The 12,959-nt window shown below is 51.7% G+C and overlaps 1 protein-coding gene across 6 annotated transcripts in view; it reads right to left on the bottom strand.

The window, feature by feature from the left end:
- Positions 1 to 12,959, bottom strand: part of MANBA (mannosidase beta) — an 81,546-nt gene that overhangs the window by 14,481 nt on the left and 54,106 nt on the right. For all 6 annotated transcript variants that reach the window (XR_008551577.1, XR_008551576.1, XR_008551575.1 and 3 more), the window contains 3 exons: positions 11,784 to 12,002; positions 6,202 to 6,366; positions 885 to 1,029 (listed from right to left, as the gene is read on the bottom strand). Coding sequence is in view for 3 of the 6 variants with exons in the window: in XM_054694613.1 (XP_054550588.1) it covers positions 885 to 1,029; positions 6,202 to 6,366; positions 11,784 to 12,002 (529 nt within the window). In the remaining 3 variants the exon portion in view is untranslated. The remainder of the gene's footprint in view (positions 1 to 884; positions 1,030 to 6,201; positions 6,367 to 11,783; positions 12,003 to 12,959) is intronic.

Below are 12,959 nucleotides of genomic sequence, written 5' to 3'. Positions count from 1 at the left end.
CCTGCCAGAGCTCGGGAGTAGCCCGGGCTGCTCTGCCACTGCCCTCTTGGACGCCGATTTCCCCACCTGTCCAGGCTCACAGCAGTGACCACTCAGTGGGTCACAGGGCCTCTGCCCGCATGCCCACAGCCCTGTCCACAGAGTGGGGTCAGGGCCCAGGCTCAGAATAATCTCCATCCAGTTTTAAGCGTCCCAGTGGGCTGCTTCCTGACAGTCTCCCCAATCTCATTCAACCCCCTTTTATCTGCTCCGTGCGAGTAAGGTGTTTGGTCAGAGAGACCTGGCGGGAAGGTCAGTCCCGTGAGGGTGCTGGGCCCCGTCTCAGCTGGGAAGTGCTGCCCACTCGGCATCCACAGCCAGGGAAGAGGCTTGGTGGCCTGGCCTCATTTTTGTTTCAAAATTTTTTGTGTTCACCAAACTGCAGGCCAAAAACTTATCATTACTCAGTAATTTTTACAATGGTGTTCAAGAGGATGGTTCAGATGGCAGGTCAGAGGCCAGCTGCAAGCCCCCCACTGCCACTTCTGACCTGGCTTTCTCCTGACCGACAAACAGGAGAGCTAGAGAGGGCCTCGGGCGGCGGGGCACCCCGACCCAAGCTGAGCCAGCCTCGTGGTCGACCGAGGCCTCCTGAGAGAAGAGGGCTGTCTAGAGCCTGCAGCGCGGCAACAACCTAGATTTTCAGGTCGCATCACTGCACGCCTGGCTGGCACCTCCATGTGACGTCTGTCCCCATGTCAGCCAGCTCTGGTGCCTGCAGATAGACGTCATGAGGCCGCCAGGATGCTTCTGTGAGGCCAGGTGGGTGTGTGGGGCTGATCCCTGCCCACCTCCACCAACCCTGCGCCTGGCTCTCGCTCCCACTGATGCCCTGGGACACCCACCGAGAGAGGCCCAGGAGGGCGCTGGCCAGATGTCGTTCAGCTGCCAGTACAGGGCCCCCATGGTGTGCCCCTCCCCACGCACGACCTCGCTGCGGCTGCGGCGGTAGAACTCAGTCTCCGTCTTCACGCACTGGGCTTGCATCACCTGGCGGAAGACATGGGGGTCATCATTTGAGGCAGGGCTCAATTTGAGAAGAGCAAAGGGTTGGGGATTCCCTTCAAAGCCACCCAGGGAGCTGGGTGAGCCTTCCCCACCTCATCACACGGGCCTGTGCCCAGCCCCCTGCCGGAGGGCAGCCATCTGTGCTGGAGGCCCTGCCGGCGGCGGCCACACCCACCCTGTTCCCTAGCAAAAGGCTCTGTGTAGCTAAGGCCCACATTTCTGCAGGGATGGATTTCCTGACACATTCATAGTTATTTGAAAATAATTTTTCATTAGAAAGAATGCTATGGGAAAAAGAACTTCCTTCTGAGTCTGCTGTGGCCCCTCTCTTGCCCCCCGTGCTTATGCCGTGAAGCTTGACGGTGTACGGCGTCCGAGGAACACAGCTCCTGTGACAGCTGCGGCCGTGAGCTGCTGTGGGGAGACTGGCCCTCGTCCTTGTTTCAAGGGCACCCAGAGCTTCAGGCGGGAAAATCAGTGCCTCGCAGCTGCTGTCATGGCTGGCAGTGCCCAGTCCTCCGGGGGGCTCTGAGGGGCCACACGAGAACCAAGACGGGGCCAAAGTGGAGAGGCCTCTCCCCGAAAACTCAAGCTACTCTTCAGGGGGAACAATGCGATGAGCATTGTTTTGGGGTTCTGTCCGGCTTCCCACCTGTGCCACCAGCCCCCGACGCCACTGCAGGCCTCGGCTCTCGGCGCTTCGACCCTGGTGCCTGAGTGGGCCCCTCTGTGGTTGGTCCAGGGATGGCTGCCAGGGTCTGTCTTTACATGAAAGCTCTAAGGCAGTTTATGTCCAAGCTGATTTCTTCTCCTCTTGGGTTGTCCGTCTCTTTTGGTGAACATAAGTGACAAATTCAGTCCTTGAGGGACGATGTCCCTGTCGGGGCTGCAGAGGTGATCTCCACGCTGACTCGGCCCCACAGGGCTTGGCTGGGGCGGGGGGAGCCCCTGTTTCTAGTGTTGCTTTGTTTAAAATCTCAGGCGAGGGCCTCCACACCACAATCATACTTTCCAGGTATTTGTGTGACCTGCTGCTCCTACAAATACTTGTGTTTTCAGCCCTTAAGTGATTCAAATTTCCAAACCACCTGCAAAACAGAGTATTCCCTCTGCATCTCCTAACAATTTCCTCCCTATAATTCATCTTTTCTCATCACAGAGGTAAATAACAACCCATCACAATGGGCTAACCCAGCAATGAGAGGCGCAGTACCCCAAGACATCTCACTCCAGCAGACTTGCCAGTAGGGGATGTGAGCACACTGGGGCGGGGCTCACCCAGACCGTGGCTGCCCTCCGGCCAACAAGCAGCCCTTTATTCACAGCAGCTCAGAGGTCACTGCCCACGGAAGAAATGTCCCTCTTGAAGCAGTATCACAACCCTCCTTCCCTGTCAAAGTGGCACCTGCATTGGCGCATGCGCACAGCCTCCCTAAGCGGCAACTTCATGTGTGGGAAAATAAATGCTCAGTCATTGCCGAGGTTGCTCAGTCCCACTGTTAGCAGACAAATCTTATTTTGGTTTCAGAAATGTGCCTATTTTCAGCAGCTTGCTTGATTACACTTACGAAATCAGTCTCCTGAGAGAAACACATGGTCTGGGGAAAAGAAATTGGCCTAGGACACCCAGCCCCAGGTACCAGGGGCAGCTTTGCTGTGATGGGAGCTGCTACTTGGCTACCAGGCCCGCCCCCCTTCGAGAGGGGCAGCGAGGAACAGGGCCACCCCTTCCACAGCCATCAGAACCCGGAGCCGCCATGCCACTCAGTCCTGACGCGTGGCTCAGATACTGTGCTTACTTAAACCAACCTGGCACACGGCGCTCCCAGTACGCTACTCTGCAGGCTGACATACTCGCACCACACCCCGCCCCCATGTGCTCCTAGGGCGACTCTCACTGCCAGCTGCTCCAGCGCTTCAGCCCCTCCTCCCCGGCTCTGGGAACCACTAACCTACTTTCCATCTTTGTGATTTGCCTGTATTGGACGAAATATCTACGTGGAAAGACATGATGCCTGCCTTTGGGTGTCAGCGGGGGTGAAGTGAAGGGACCCCCTCCCTCAGCTTCACAGCTTCAGGGTCTGTGTGCGGCTTCCTCATCCTGATGCAGACACACACGGTATGGACACGCCATGTTTCGCTTACCTCATCATTCGGTGATTAACATTTGACCTGTTTTTGTTTTTGGTCAGCACAGGGCATTGAACTGATGATGACAGAAGATGAAGGCTAGTGCTTTGCCAGCAAAAGGGAACCTGAGGGCTTGGAGGAGGGGAGAGGTGGTGTACCCCCATTCTGTGACCTGCTCACCACAGCCCACCATGGGCCCCGAGATCCCACCTGCCAGGAGCAGTGATTCCAGGGAACCTTCTGCGATTGGTTAGGGGGACGCAGACCCCATGGAGAGGTCCCCCTAGACTGGGAGGGGTGTTGCTACTTTGCATTGTCCTTAAAACTGAACCCAGGCCCCTTAACACTGTTCTGCTTTCTTCCTGCTCTTCTGCTCCTTTGGGGAGGCCCTGGGGGTGGTCTCGTTGGATTCCTGCACACTGCGGGGGTCCTGGCCCCCACCAATTCGTGATTCTCCTCTCAGGCCCTCCTATGCCAAGCAGCACTTGGTAAACTCCATACACTCAGCTGGCCTCTCCCCTGTGCAACTCCAGCAGGTTCCAACACCAAGACGGCGCGAGGAGACGAAGCCCTTGGTCTCCATCTGGCCTCCAATGGCCTTGACTCTGACAAAGAGAGTGGACGGGGCTGGTGACCTGTTAGAGGCCTTCCATGGAGCCCGTTCTCCACGCAATCAGCTGCCCCCACGCTGCTCATTCAAAACATGCGGGGACCAGGGCTTTCCAGCGCAGGGCAGGGCAGAACCAGCACCCCTACTTCCTACTGCCACGCACATCTGCCTTCAAGTTTTCACTTCTGCTGGATTATACCCAAGAGCAGAACCGCTGGGTCCAATATTAAATCCAAGTTTAGTTTAACTTTTTGAAGAGCCGACAATTTGCCCTGGCAGCCGCCCTACTGGACACTCACACCCACAGCACATGTGGCCTCCTCCGTCCCCACATCCTCTCTGCGATGGCTCATTTTACGTATCACCTTGACTGGGTAAGCGATGCCCAGACATCTGGTAAAATGTCACTTCTGGGTGCATACGTCAGTGTTTTCCTGAGGGTGTAGACTGAGTAAAAAGACCCATCCTCACCCGCGTAGGTGGCAGCGTCCAATCTGTTGAGGGCTGAGCAGAACAAAGGGCCGAGGAAGGCCGGTCCACCCTCTTCCTGAGCTGAGGGCCCGTCGTCCCTGTCTTGGGAAACCGGAGCTCCCGGTTCTCTGGCTTTCGGCCTCCGAAACATCCAGAGAGACTGCAAACAAGGCCTCACCGTCCACCCTGCTCCTACATGCCTACACGTTCATCAGTGACATTTCTGAGAGCTCTAGACCATGGCTTTGCAGAACTAGAACAGAGTAAGAGTAATAAAGAGAACAGCTGGGAAGAGGTCAGAGAGCAGGAGGAACAACAGCTGCAAGGTGCACACACTCACACACTCAGATACACACAGACCCCACACACACCACCTAACTCACCCACATATGCCTATGTAAGTACCACACACTCACCCACATGCACGCACACACACACATACACACACCACACGGGCACACGTGCACACGCATACATATAAATATATAAACACACAAATCAGGGTGTCCCGTATCAAACATACTCTATTAGATTCTTGGCTATGGAAAACTTACAACTGCAACAATCTCAAAAGTAGAGAGGGCAACGTTATCTTAAAACCTGTGTCTGTGAGGTGAGTTCATAAATTACACACCTCACTGAGAAGCTCCCTCTACGGTTATGGCTGAAACATTCAAGTTGCATAAATTGGTGTAGCAGCTTCTGATAACCTTTGGCTTACAGTTTACTTTTTCATCTTCCATCCAGCTCTTTGTGTTTTCATACACAACTAGAGGGAGTGAGCATGAGCTTTACGAATAAAGCTGCTTCAATGAACATTATTCTAGGTGTCTGCTGGCAGACACAAATGCTCATTTTTCTTGGGTACTCAGCTAGGAGCAGACATGCTGACTCAAAGAGGAAGCACATGCTTAACTTGGTAGAAACTGCTTAATTTCTTTTTACAATTTTGCAAAATGGTCAAACAAATTCCCTTCCTACTAACAATGTCTCAAAGTCCAGCTGTCCCACATCCCCAACTGTGGACGCTGCCAATCATTTTAACATGGGCCCCTGCACTGGAATTTCACCATGCACATGTGTGAAGCAGTGATCAGGTGTGGCTTCCACTTGCATTTCCTCGAAGAAGAAAGAAACTGAGCACATTTTTCTAGATACTGACCATGTGGGTATCTTCTTTGCTGAAGCACCTGTTCAAGGTTTTTGTCCATCTTTAAATAGGCTATCTGTCTTTTTCTTATTGCTGTACAGAGTTCTTTATTCCAGATACAAGTCTTGTATCACATGCATACATTACAAATACTGTTCCCCAGTCCGGGGCTTCCCTTTTCTCTCTCTTAATGGTGCCTTTGATCAATTAAAATCCACAATTTTAATGAATTCCAATTCACCCTTCTTTCCCTTTAGTCAGTGTTTCTCAGTCCTACTAAAGAGTGCTGCCTGGCATGAAGCCATGAAGATGTCCTCCTGTTTTCTCCTAGAATCTGCACTGCCCTTGCCTTTCCCAACTGAGCCTTTGCTGTCTGATCAAACTCACTTTTGTGTCTGGAGTTACGATTCATTTCCTTTTCTATAAAGGACCCCCCCTGCTAGAGGGGGCTTATGATAAGAATGTCCTCCCAGAGGACTCAGTGGGGGTGCATCAGTCCTGAGTCTGCCTGGGGCTCCCTCGTGTCCATCACTAGTAACTGTGTCCATCACTAGTAACCAAGGAACATTTGATTGCATACTTTGTTGTGCAACTTTGTGAGCTGTTCGCGTGGGAGAGACAAATGCCAAAGTGAATTATTTCATGTCCTACATGATCTGTTGTTTTCAAGAAAGCAAATGCCTTCAACAGTGAAATGAAGACGTGAACAGTTTTCACAAGTGGCCTACAAAGCCCACACGCGCTTCCATGTCAGCCCCAGGAGTGCACGGGCCCCGGGAGGGGAGAGCTTTACCTGCGTGAGGTAGATAGTGTCTTTGAGCCTGCGCACGGGGTCCGTGCTCTGGGGCAGCTTGAAATGAAGTGCAGCCTGAAGCAGCATCTCAGAGTTACCATCAGAGTGATGCTGTCGGTGAGTGGAAAAATCGCTTTCGTAAAACCAGTCCTCCGCGGATGAAACCTTTTGAGTAAAGAACGAGAGATACAAATTGTGAGACAGCTTTTCAGCACAGCTCTGCCAGACTTTGAAAGGACAGGTCACATGGAAAAAGGCCCCGAGTTTGTTCTGCAACTCAGATGGCAGCGGTGCTTATGCAGCCTCACTGGTGTCCGGGAAGGAGAGCCCGGGGAATGGAGTCAAGGGGCCTGCCAACAGGCAACCCACATGCTCCTCACATAGCCTGGGGAGTTTCGGTTGGGGTTTCCCCCAAAAGTCTTCTCAAAACACATTCCTGTTTTTGAAACATCTGTTATGTACAATTTAGAATGTCACTCTATCTATCTAAGTAAACAGACTGTCAAAACTGAAGAATGGATGGAAGCAATGGGGTGCTACGCTGTCAATCCTTCAACAGGAAGACAGCTCTCCTTGCTCACGTGTCCCTGGGTGATCACTCAGCACACCTGACATGCACATGTCATGTTTTCATGTCACTTCACACACAAGCCAGACAACAGTATTCCCTTCCCTTAAGAATCCATCTTAGAGTCGGGCACAATTCACGGGAGCTTTTGTCTAACAGTTATCAGGTCAAAGTAAAAAACAAAAACAAACACCACACACAGTAGTGTGCCTTTTACAGAAAAAAACTACAACATTTCTGGCTTCTAAGCCTGTGATTTAATGCACAATTAGCATTTCAGAGAGGTTAACTACTGGTTATATCTGAAAATATCAGAGTTTTAATTCAAGCCACACAGAAACTTTCAAAAATATATTCCACCCACCCTCAAAAAAACTTGAAAATTAAAAAACTTGATCCCTGTTCATAAAATTTGACTTAAAATTCCTAGTTATGCGATGCACAGGATGATCGCCTGAAAATGAAAAAAAAAAAAATTCTTTATGAATTTTTTCATCCCAAACATAAGGAAAGTAAATTAGTCATATTCAATGTGGAAGTTTTTCCATATCTTTCCTGGCCTCCCCTAGTGACTCAGCAGTTGAGCGCTGGGCTGCGAAGCTGCCCGCAGCCTCTGCGGCGCTGGTTCGATCCCCGGCTGCTCCCCGGCCACCGGAGGAGGGTCCCACATGGCGTGCAGACCTCTCCTGCCGCACCCGCCGCTCCCCTCAGCAGTGTCCTTCGGTCCTTCTGCCTGCTCTGCTCCCCGCTCTGGCTCTGGTGAATTCTCTCACCCTCCCGCGCTTCTGACTGTACCCAATGCTTGTATAAATAAATAAATAGATCTTTTTAAATAAATAAATAAATATATCTTTCCAACCTATGACTGTCAATAGTTCGGAGAACACAAGTCACCACTTTGACCTCTAAGAAACAGGTTTTTGCACCTCCACTCATCTTGCACACACCTCAGGGCGGCTACCTTCCCTAGACCCTTCCCTCCTTCCTGCCTTCCTGCCTGACAATGTCTGACTCGCGCCCAACCTCCCCACCCTCCACTGACTTGAAGGGTGACTTGAACATAATCCGATAAATGGCAGGCTCTCCACCTTCCCACCACTAGGCCCAGATCTCACCAGACTCAGTGGTAACCTTGTCACCAGAAAGGATTAGAGTATCAGGTAGGGTTCTGATTCCTTTAAGTAATAATCAAAATCAACAAGCAACTATGAACCAGAGACATACTATGGGGGGTGGGGTTGGCGGGGAGAAGAAGGATTAGGGTCAAAATAAGGGGGGGTGCAATTGTATGGGGAATATAACCAAAATGAAAATGCATACATTGTGCAAAAATAAAAAATGATGTAAGAATTATATAAAATAAAATATTAAAAATAAATAAAATCCAGAATATAAAAAAATTAAATTAAAAAAAGAAGAATGTCAGCTCCTTTAATCCTCTCAGGGCTCAAAGAGTGGCTACTCCTCCCCTTCCCCAGATGAGAAAACCAGGCAGAGAAAGGTCACGGAACAAGTCAGTGCTGTCCAGAGCCAGCTCTTGGGGCTCAGACCTAGACAAAGCTGGAGAAATACGACTGTTGTACAAGCCCCGGGGCTGGAACAGACGATGTTAACAGTGGTAACAGCCACATTTTATTGTTAATGTAATGCTCCAACGTACTAACTGATCCTTTACACAGCATCACTGGCACAGAAGCCTACTGTACGTACACACGTGTATGCACACACTGTAAAATGTAGTTACTACTATTAACCCCAATTTACAGAGGAGGACGCAGAAATTCAAGAAGACTAATTTGCCAAGACAATCCAGCTCGTCAGTCTGCAGTCCCATCATCAAATCTAGATCTTTTGTTCAAAAGCCCAGGCCTTTCATCTTGTGCACATATTGATAATCACCTCTTAAAAAGATTACTTTATGGGGGGCCTGTGGCGGGGCCCGGGGCTGTCCGGTCCAGCCCGCGCCCCGCGGAGGCCCCGCCTGCCGACCACGCGAGGCCGCCGGGGCGGGCGCCAGACCAAACCAACCAGAAAGTGTTTTTGGGGAAAAAGAGAACCATCACATTCTATCTTTAAATCTATGTGTCCCAACAACAGTGAGGTACGGACCCAGGAACCACAGGTCAGGTGTGAACTCTCAGAAGGAGGTGATCAGCAAAGTTCACCGTCTCCACAGCCTAGAGGTCAAGCCTGAGGCAGCTATGCCCCAGACGGACTACGCCAGAGCGGGCATCCATGCTCGTCTCCGGGCCCTGCCACGGAAGGAAGACTGCCCGGCCGTTCCTGGCTACGCACACGAGTTGGCACCCCCAGGCGGGAGCCGCAGTGCACGTTAGCACCTGCTGGCCAGCGCTTAGCGGGCCACGCTGACTGTAAACTTGAGGCCCACTTGAGTGCAGGCTCCCAATGAGCAGATGCCAGACCGCGTGGTTAACCCCTGACTGCCCTCTCAGGACATGGGCTACACCTGCAGATGCCGAGTTTCTGCGCTTACATCAGCGCACCATTGCCAAAGCAGATGCTCCCTCCGGAGAAGTACTAGTAGCCTTAAAGCCAGGGAGTGAGAAGAGCCTACCCTGTTGGCCTAGCGGGTTAAGGCTCAGTGCTGCGATGCTACTGCTGCTACGGCCTGAGTTCGATACCCGGCCCGGGGAGCCAACCCACATAAGGTGCAGGGGGCCTCACCTCTTGCCCACTGCTCCCGAGTGGTGTAATTCAGTCATGTTCGCTCTCCCTGTGTGTTGCCCCGCCCATGTCTGTCCACTCCCTCGTCTGTCTAATTATCCCCTCCCCTTGTCCACCTCCTCCCCACCCCCAACAAGAGACCAGGTCTAATGAAACCGTGTTGCAAACATCCGTTGAAGGAACAGAAAACAAGGGGAGCTCATCAATGTGGAAGCAAGAACTCACACCTAAGGTGGAGGCGGAGCAGTGTTTAACATTAAATGTTTTCAGCTGATTAAAAATACACACAAACCTATGCTTATAAAGCAGAAAAAAAAAAGTTACTTTTTGTTAAGTACATGGACTAAAGGTCTTACAGAGGAGCCCAAGTGAATCTTGGGGCTTCTCTTACTTCCCAGTGACTCCGGTCCTCGACGCAGCACTCAGGGCGTCTATCCATACACCCCCCCCCCCACTTGGTATGTTAAAGCATCACCCGGGGGTTCATGGCAATGCCTCATTCCCAGGATGAGACCTACGAACGGGTTTAAGGAAGGGTATTGCGCTGCCGAGCCCTGTCCCATCTGAAATACAGAGCAGAGGATGTGGGCCTTGTGGAGGTGGGGCCAGGCCTGTTGCGGCTCCCTGGGCACGAGGCTGCTCCCTGGAGGGCAAAGTCCTCCCTCAGTGCCTGCCCAGTTTGCCCCTGGGCTCCAGGTGGGACGAGGGTCCCCGGACAGACCGTCCGCCCTAGATGTGTGTGCGTCTCTCCTTTCTGCCTTTGTCACTCGCAGCAACGACTCTGCTGCGATTGGACACGGAGCCCCACAGTGTCGCATGGAACCCCAAGGAGAAGCCCCACCATTAATAATAAAAACAAGGGGTAGGGCATGGTTATGACAGGCTTAGTCCAGCTGAAAGTACCACACAATGTCAATTCCACCATTAGAGGCAACTATGTTTGCCTGAAATCGAGGACAACTTTGAAAGTGTCTTCAAAGCTTTTCTGTGGTCACATTGCACCAACAAAGGGAAGGCGGATAAAATCTCTGAAGGGTCAGAGATGAAGAAAAAGCATTTGATCCTGGGGGGATAAAGAGGAAGGGGAGGAGGACGGTTATTTGACAAAACCTCAAGCCCAGCATCCTTTCGTGATACAAGTTCTCAACAAACTAGGCATGAAATGCAACCTCCTCGGCTGACCAAGGGCACCTATGAGAAACCCACAGCTAACAGCATTGCCACAGCCACGGCTGATCTTCTGGGAAGGAATGAGACAAGGGTGACTATTCTTACAGCCTTGCATCCACACTGTACTGGAGACTCTACCCAGGACAGCCAGGCAAGAAAATGAAACGAAACATCCCAGTTGTAAAGGAACAAATTAAACTACCCGATCTGCAGATGACATGTTTTATAGAGAAAACCCTCAAAAACACACTCCTGCAAACTATCAGGGCTAAAAATTTGTTCTCCGAAGTCACAGGATACAAACTCAATATATAAAAACCAATCATATCATTATATACAAAGAGTAGATTATCTAAAGTTAAATTAAGAAACAGCATCAAAAAGAACAAAGTACTTAGGAATAAATTTAATCCCCCAAAAAAGGGTAAGACTTGAATGCTAGAAATCATAAAATAGTGCAGACAGAAATGAAAGAGGCATCACACAGACTTTTCAATGATAAAATAAATCAGCCCTGGGGTATAATGCACAGCGTGGTGACTGCAGTTAACTATACTCAGCTATATGCTTGAAAGTAAATCTTAAAAGTTCTCATCACAAGAAAAAGAAGTCGCAGTTATGTGTGGTGACAAGTGTTAATGAGTCTGACCTGTGACCACGTCACAGCAGGTAAGACACCAACCACATTGCACACCTGACACTAGCATCTCTGTGTCAATAACATCTCAATTTAACATTTTAAAAAGGTGACAGCATGTATTCATGAATCAGAGGGTCTGAGGGCGTTAAGACGGCAAGACTTCACCAGCTCATCTACAGATTCAACGCCATCCTGGGCACCAGGGACGGTGCCAGCACTGAAGGTTACCATAAAAAGTAACAAAGGCTCCTGAAGGAACATAATGAAAAGCAATATAGAAAAGACTGCCCTCCCCCCCTCAGGATGACTGCCAGAGTGCAGCTCCCCACAGGGTGAAGCAGGGACGATCTCCTCCACACTTGCTCCTGAACTTTGCTTTAACTGAGAGGCCCGTGTCTTGGGCCTGTGGCCTGAGAGGGAAGATAGGTCTGCTCAAGCCCAGCCGAGAGACCATGTACCCGCCTCCCACACCAGCCCACGTGCCTGCCCCAATACCTCCTCCTGCCCCAGCCCGCGTACCTGCTCCAGCGTGCTGAAGGAAGGCCAGGATTGGTACCCGTACTCAGACACGAAGCGCGCCTTGGGGAACACACGCCAGTCCCAGCAGTCGCTGGTGTAGTTGTAGAAATGGGTGTCACCAAAGTGGGTGTCATAGGGGTAGGTGGAGAGCCAGCCCTCGGCGACCGACTTGGCCCCATTCGTGGGGCTGGAGGTGACAAAAGGACGGGTCTTGTCTCCCTAAGATCAGAAGTGACACGGCTGAAAGGACACGTTCACCCAAGCGGGTTCATAGTCCTCATTCCTTAACAGAAATGCCAAGCTGACCCCTGTACTCCCAGCACCCTTCTCTCTCAGCACTCCGAGACAGCCAGAGCCCCCACACCCCACGCTGCTCCTCCTCCTCCGGGCAGACCCCCAGCCAGGCAGGAGGGCTTCCAAGCCTGCTCAGTGCACGCCACTGACCAGGCTCTGCGTGTGCTGAGGGGGTCCAGGCCACTGCAGGGAGAGCAGCAGCACCTCGGCCTCTGCCCCAGGTGCCAAGGGCCCGCGCCCCCACCATCTCACACTGTTTTGGGCCTCCACCTGAGAACCACAGGCCTTGCAGGTAAGAACAGAGATGCCTGTGCACGGACCCCAAATTCCAAGCCAGCACTGCTGTTCTGGGACAGGCCTAGGCTTCAGTTTCATCTGTAAGATGGGGACAACTGCAAGCCTCCTCTAGAGGAGACTGTAAACAGGAAGTAAGTCGTGTGTAAACATCCCCCAATTTCACCAGCTCTGTTTCCATTAACATAAGCCGGAAAGTGGGGGGGGAGTGGGAGCTGGCACTGAGGCGGCTGGTCTCCCAGGAGCAGCCCTTGCGCAGAGTTGGAAAGGAAGTGGGGAAGCTGGGCAAGGCCGAGGGGCCACTGAGGACAGGAGCAGTTACAGACATTCTCTGTGTCCATCACTGTAATGAGGAATGTTCCCACTTTTGGGATTTCCCACCCGTGTGATTCCGTGTGTGTCTCCACGCCCATGGCCTGTGTGAGGGCAGCTGGCCGCAAGCAGCCTCTACGGAGCCCAGCACACAGGTGAGTTACAGCATCTCTGCATCCAACTCGCTTCCTGTCTCACTGAGAAGAGCCATCGGTGGCGCAAGGGTTGGGGGGAGTTTGCTGCAGGGCAAGCATCCCTCAGCAAGGAGAGACCCTT

Source organism: Talpa occidentalis, unplaced genomic scaffold (genome assembly GCF_014898055.3).
Source record: "Talpa occidentalis isolate TD23 unplaced genomic scaffold, MPIMG_talOcc4v2.1 talOcc4.13, whole genome shotgun sequence".
Lineage (NCBI taxonomy): Eukaryota > Metazoa > Chordata > Mammalia > Eulipotyphla > Talpidae > Talpa > Talpa occidentalis.
The sequence above is the reverse complement of the archived record's forward strand: the minus strand, read 5'-3'. Positions and strand labels throughout refer to the sequence as shown.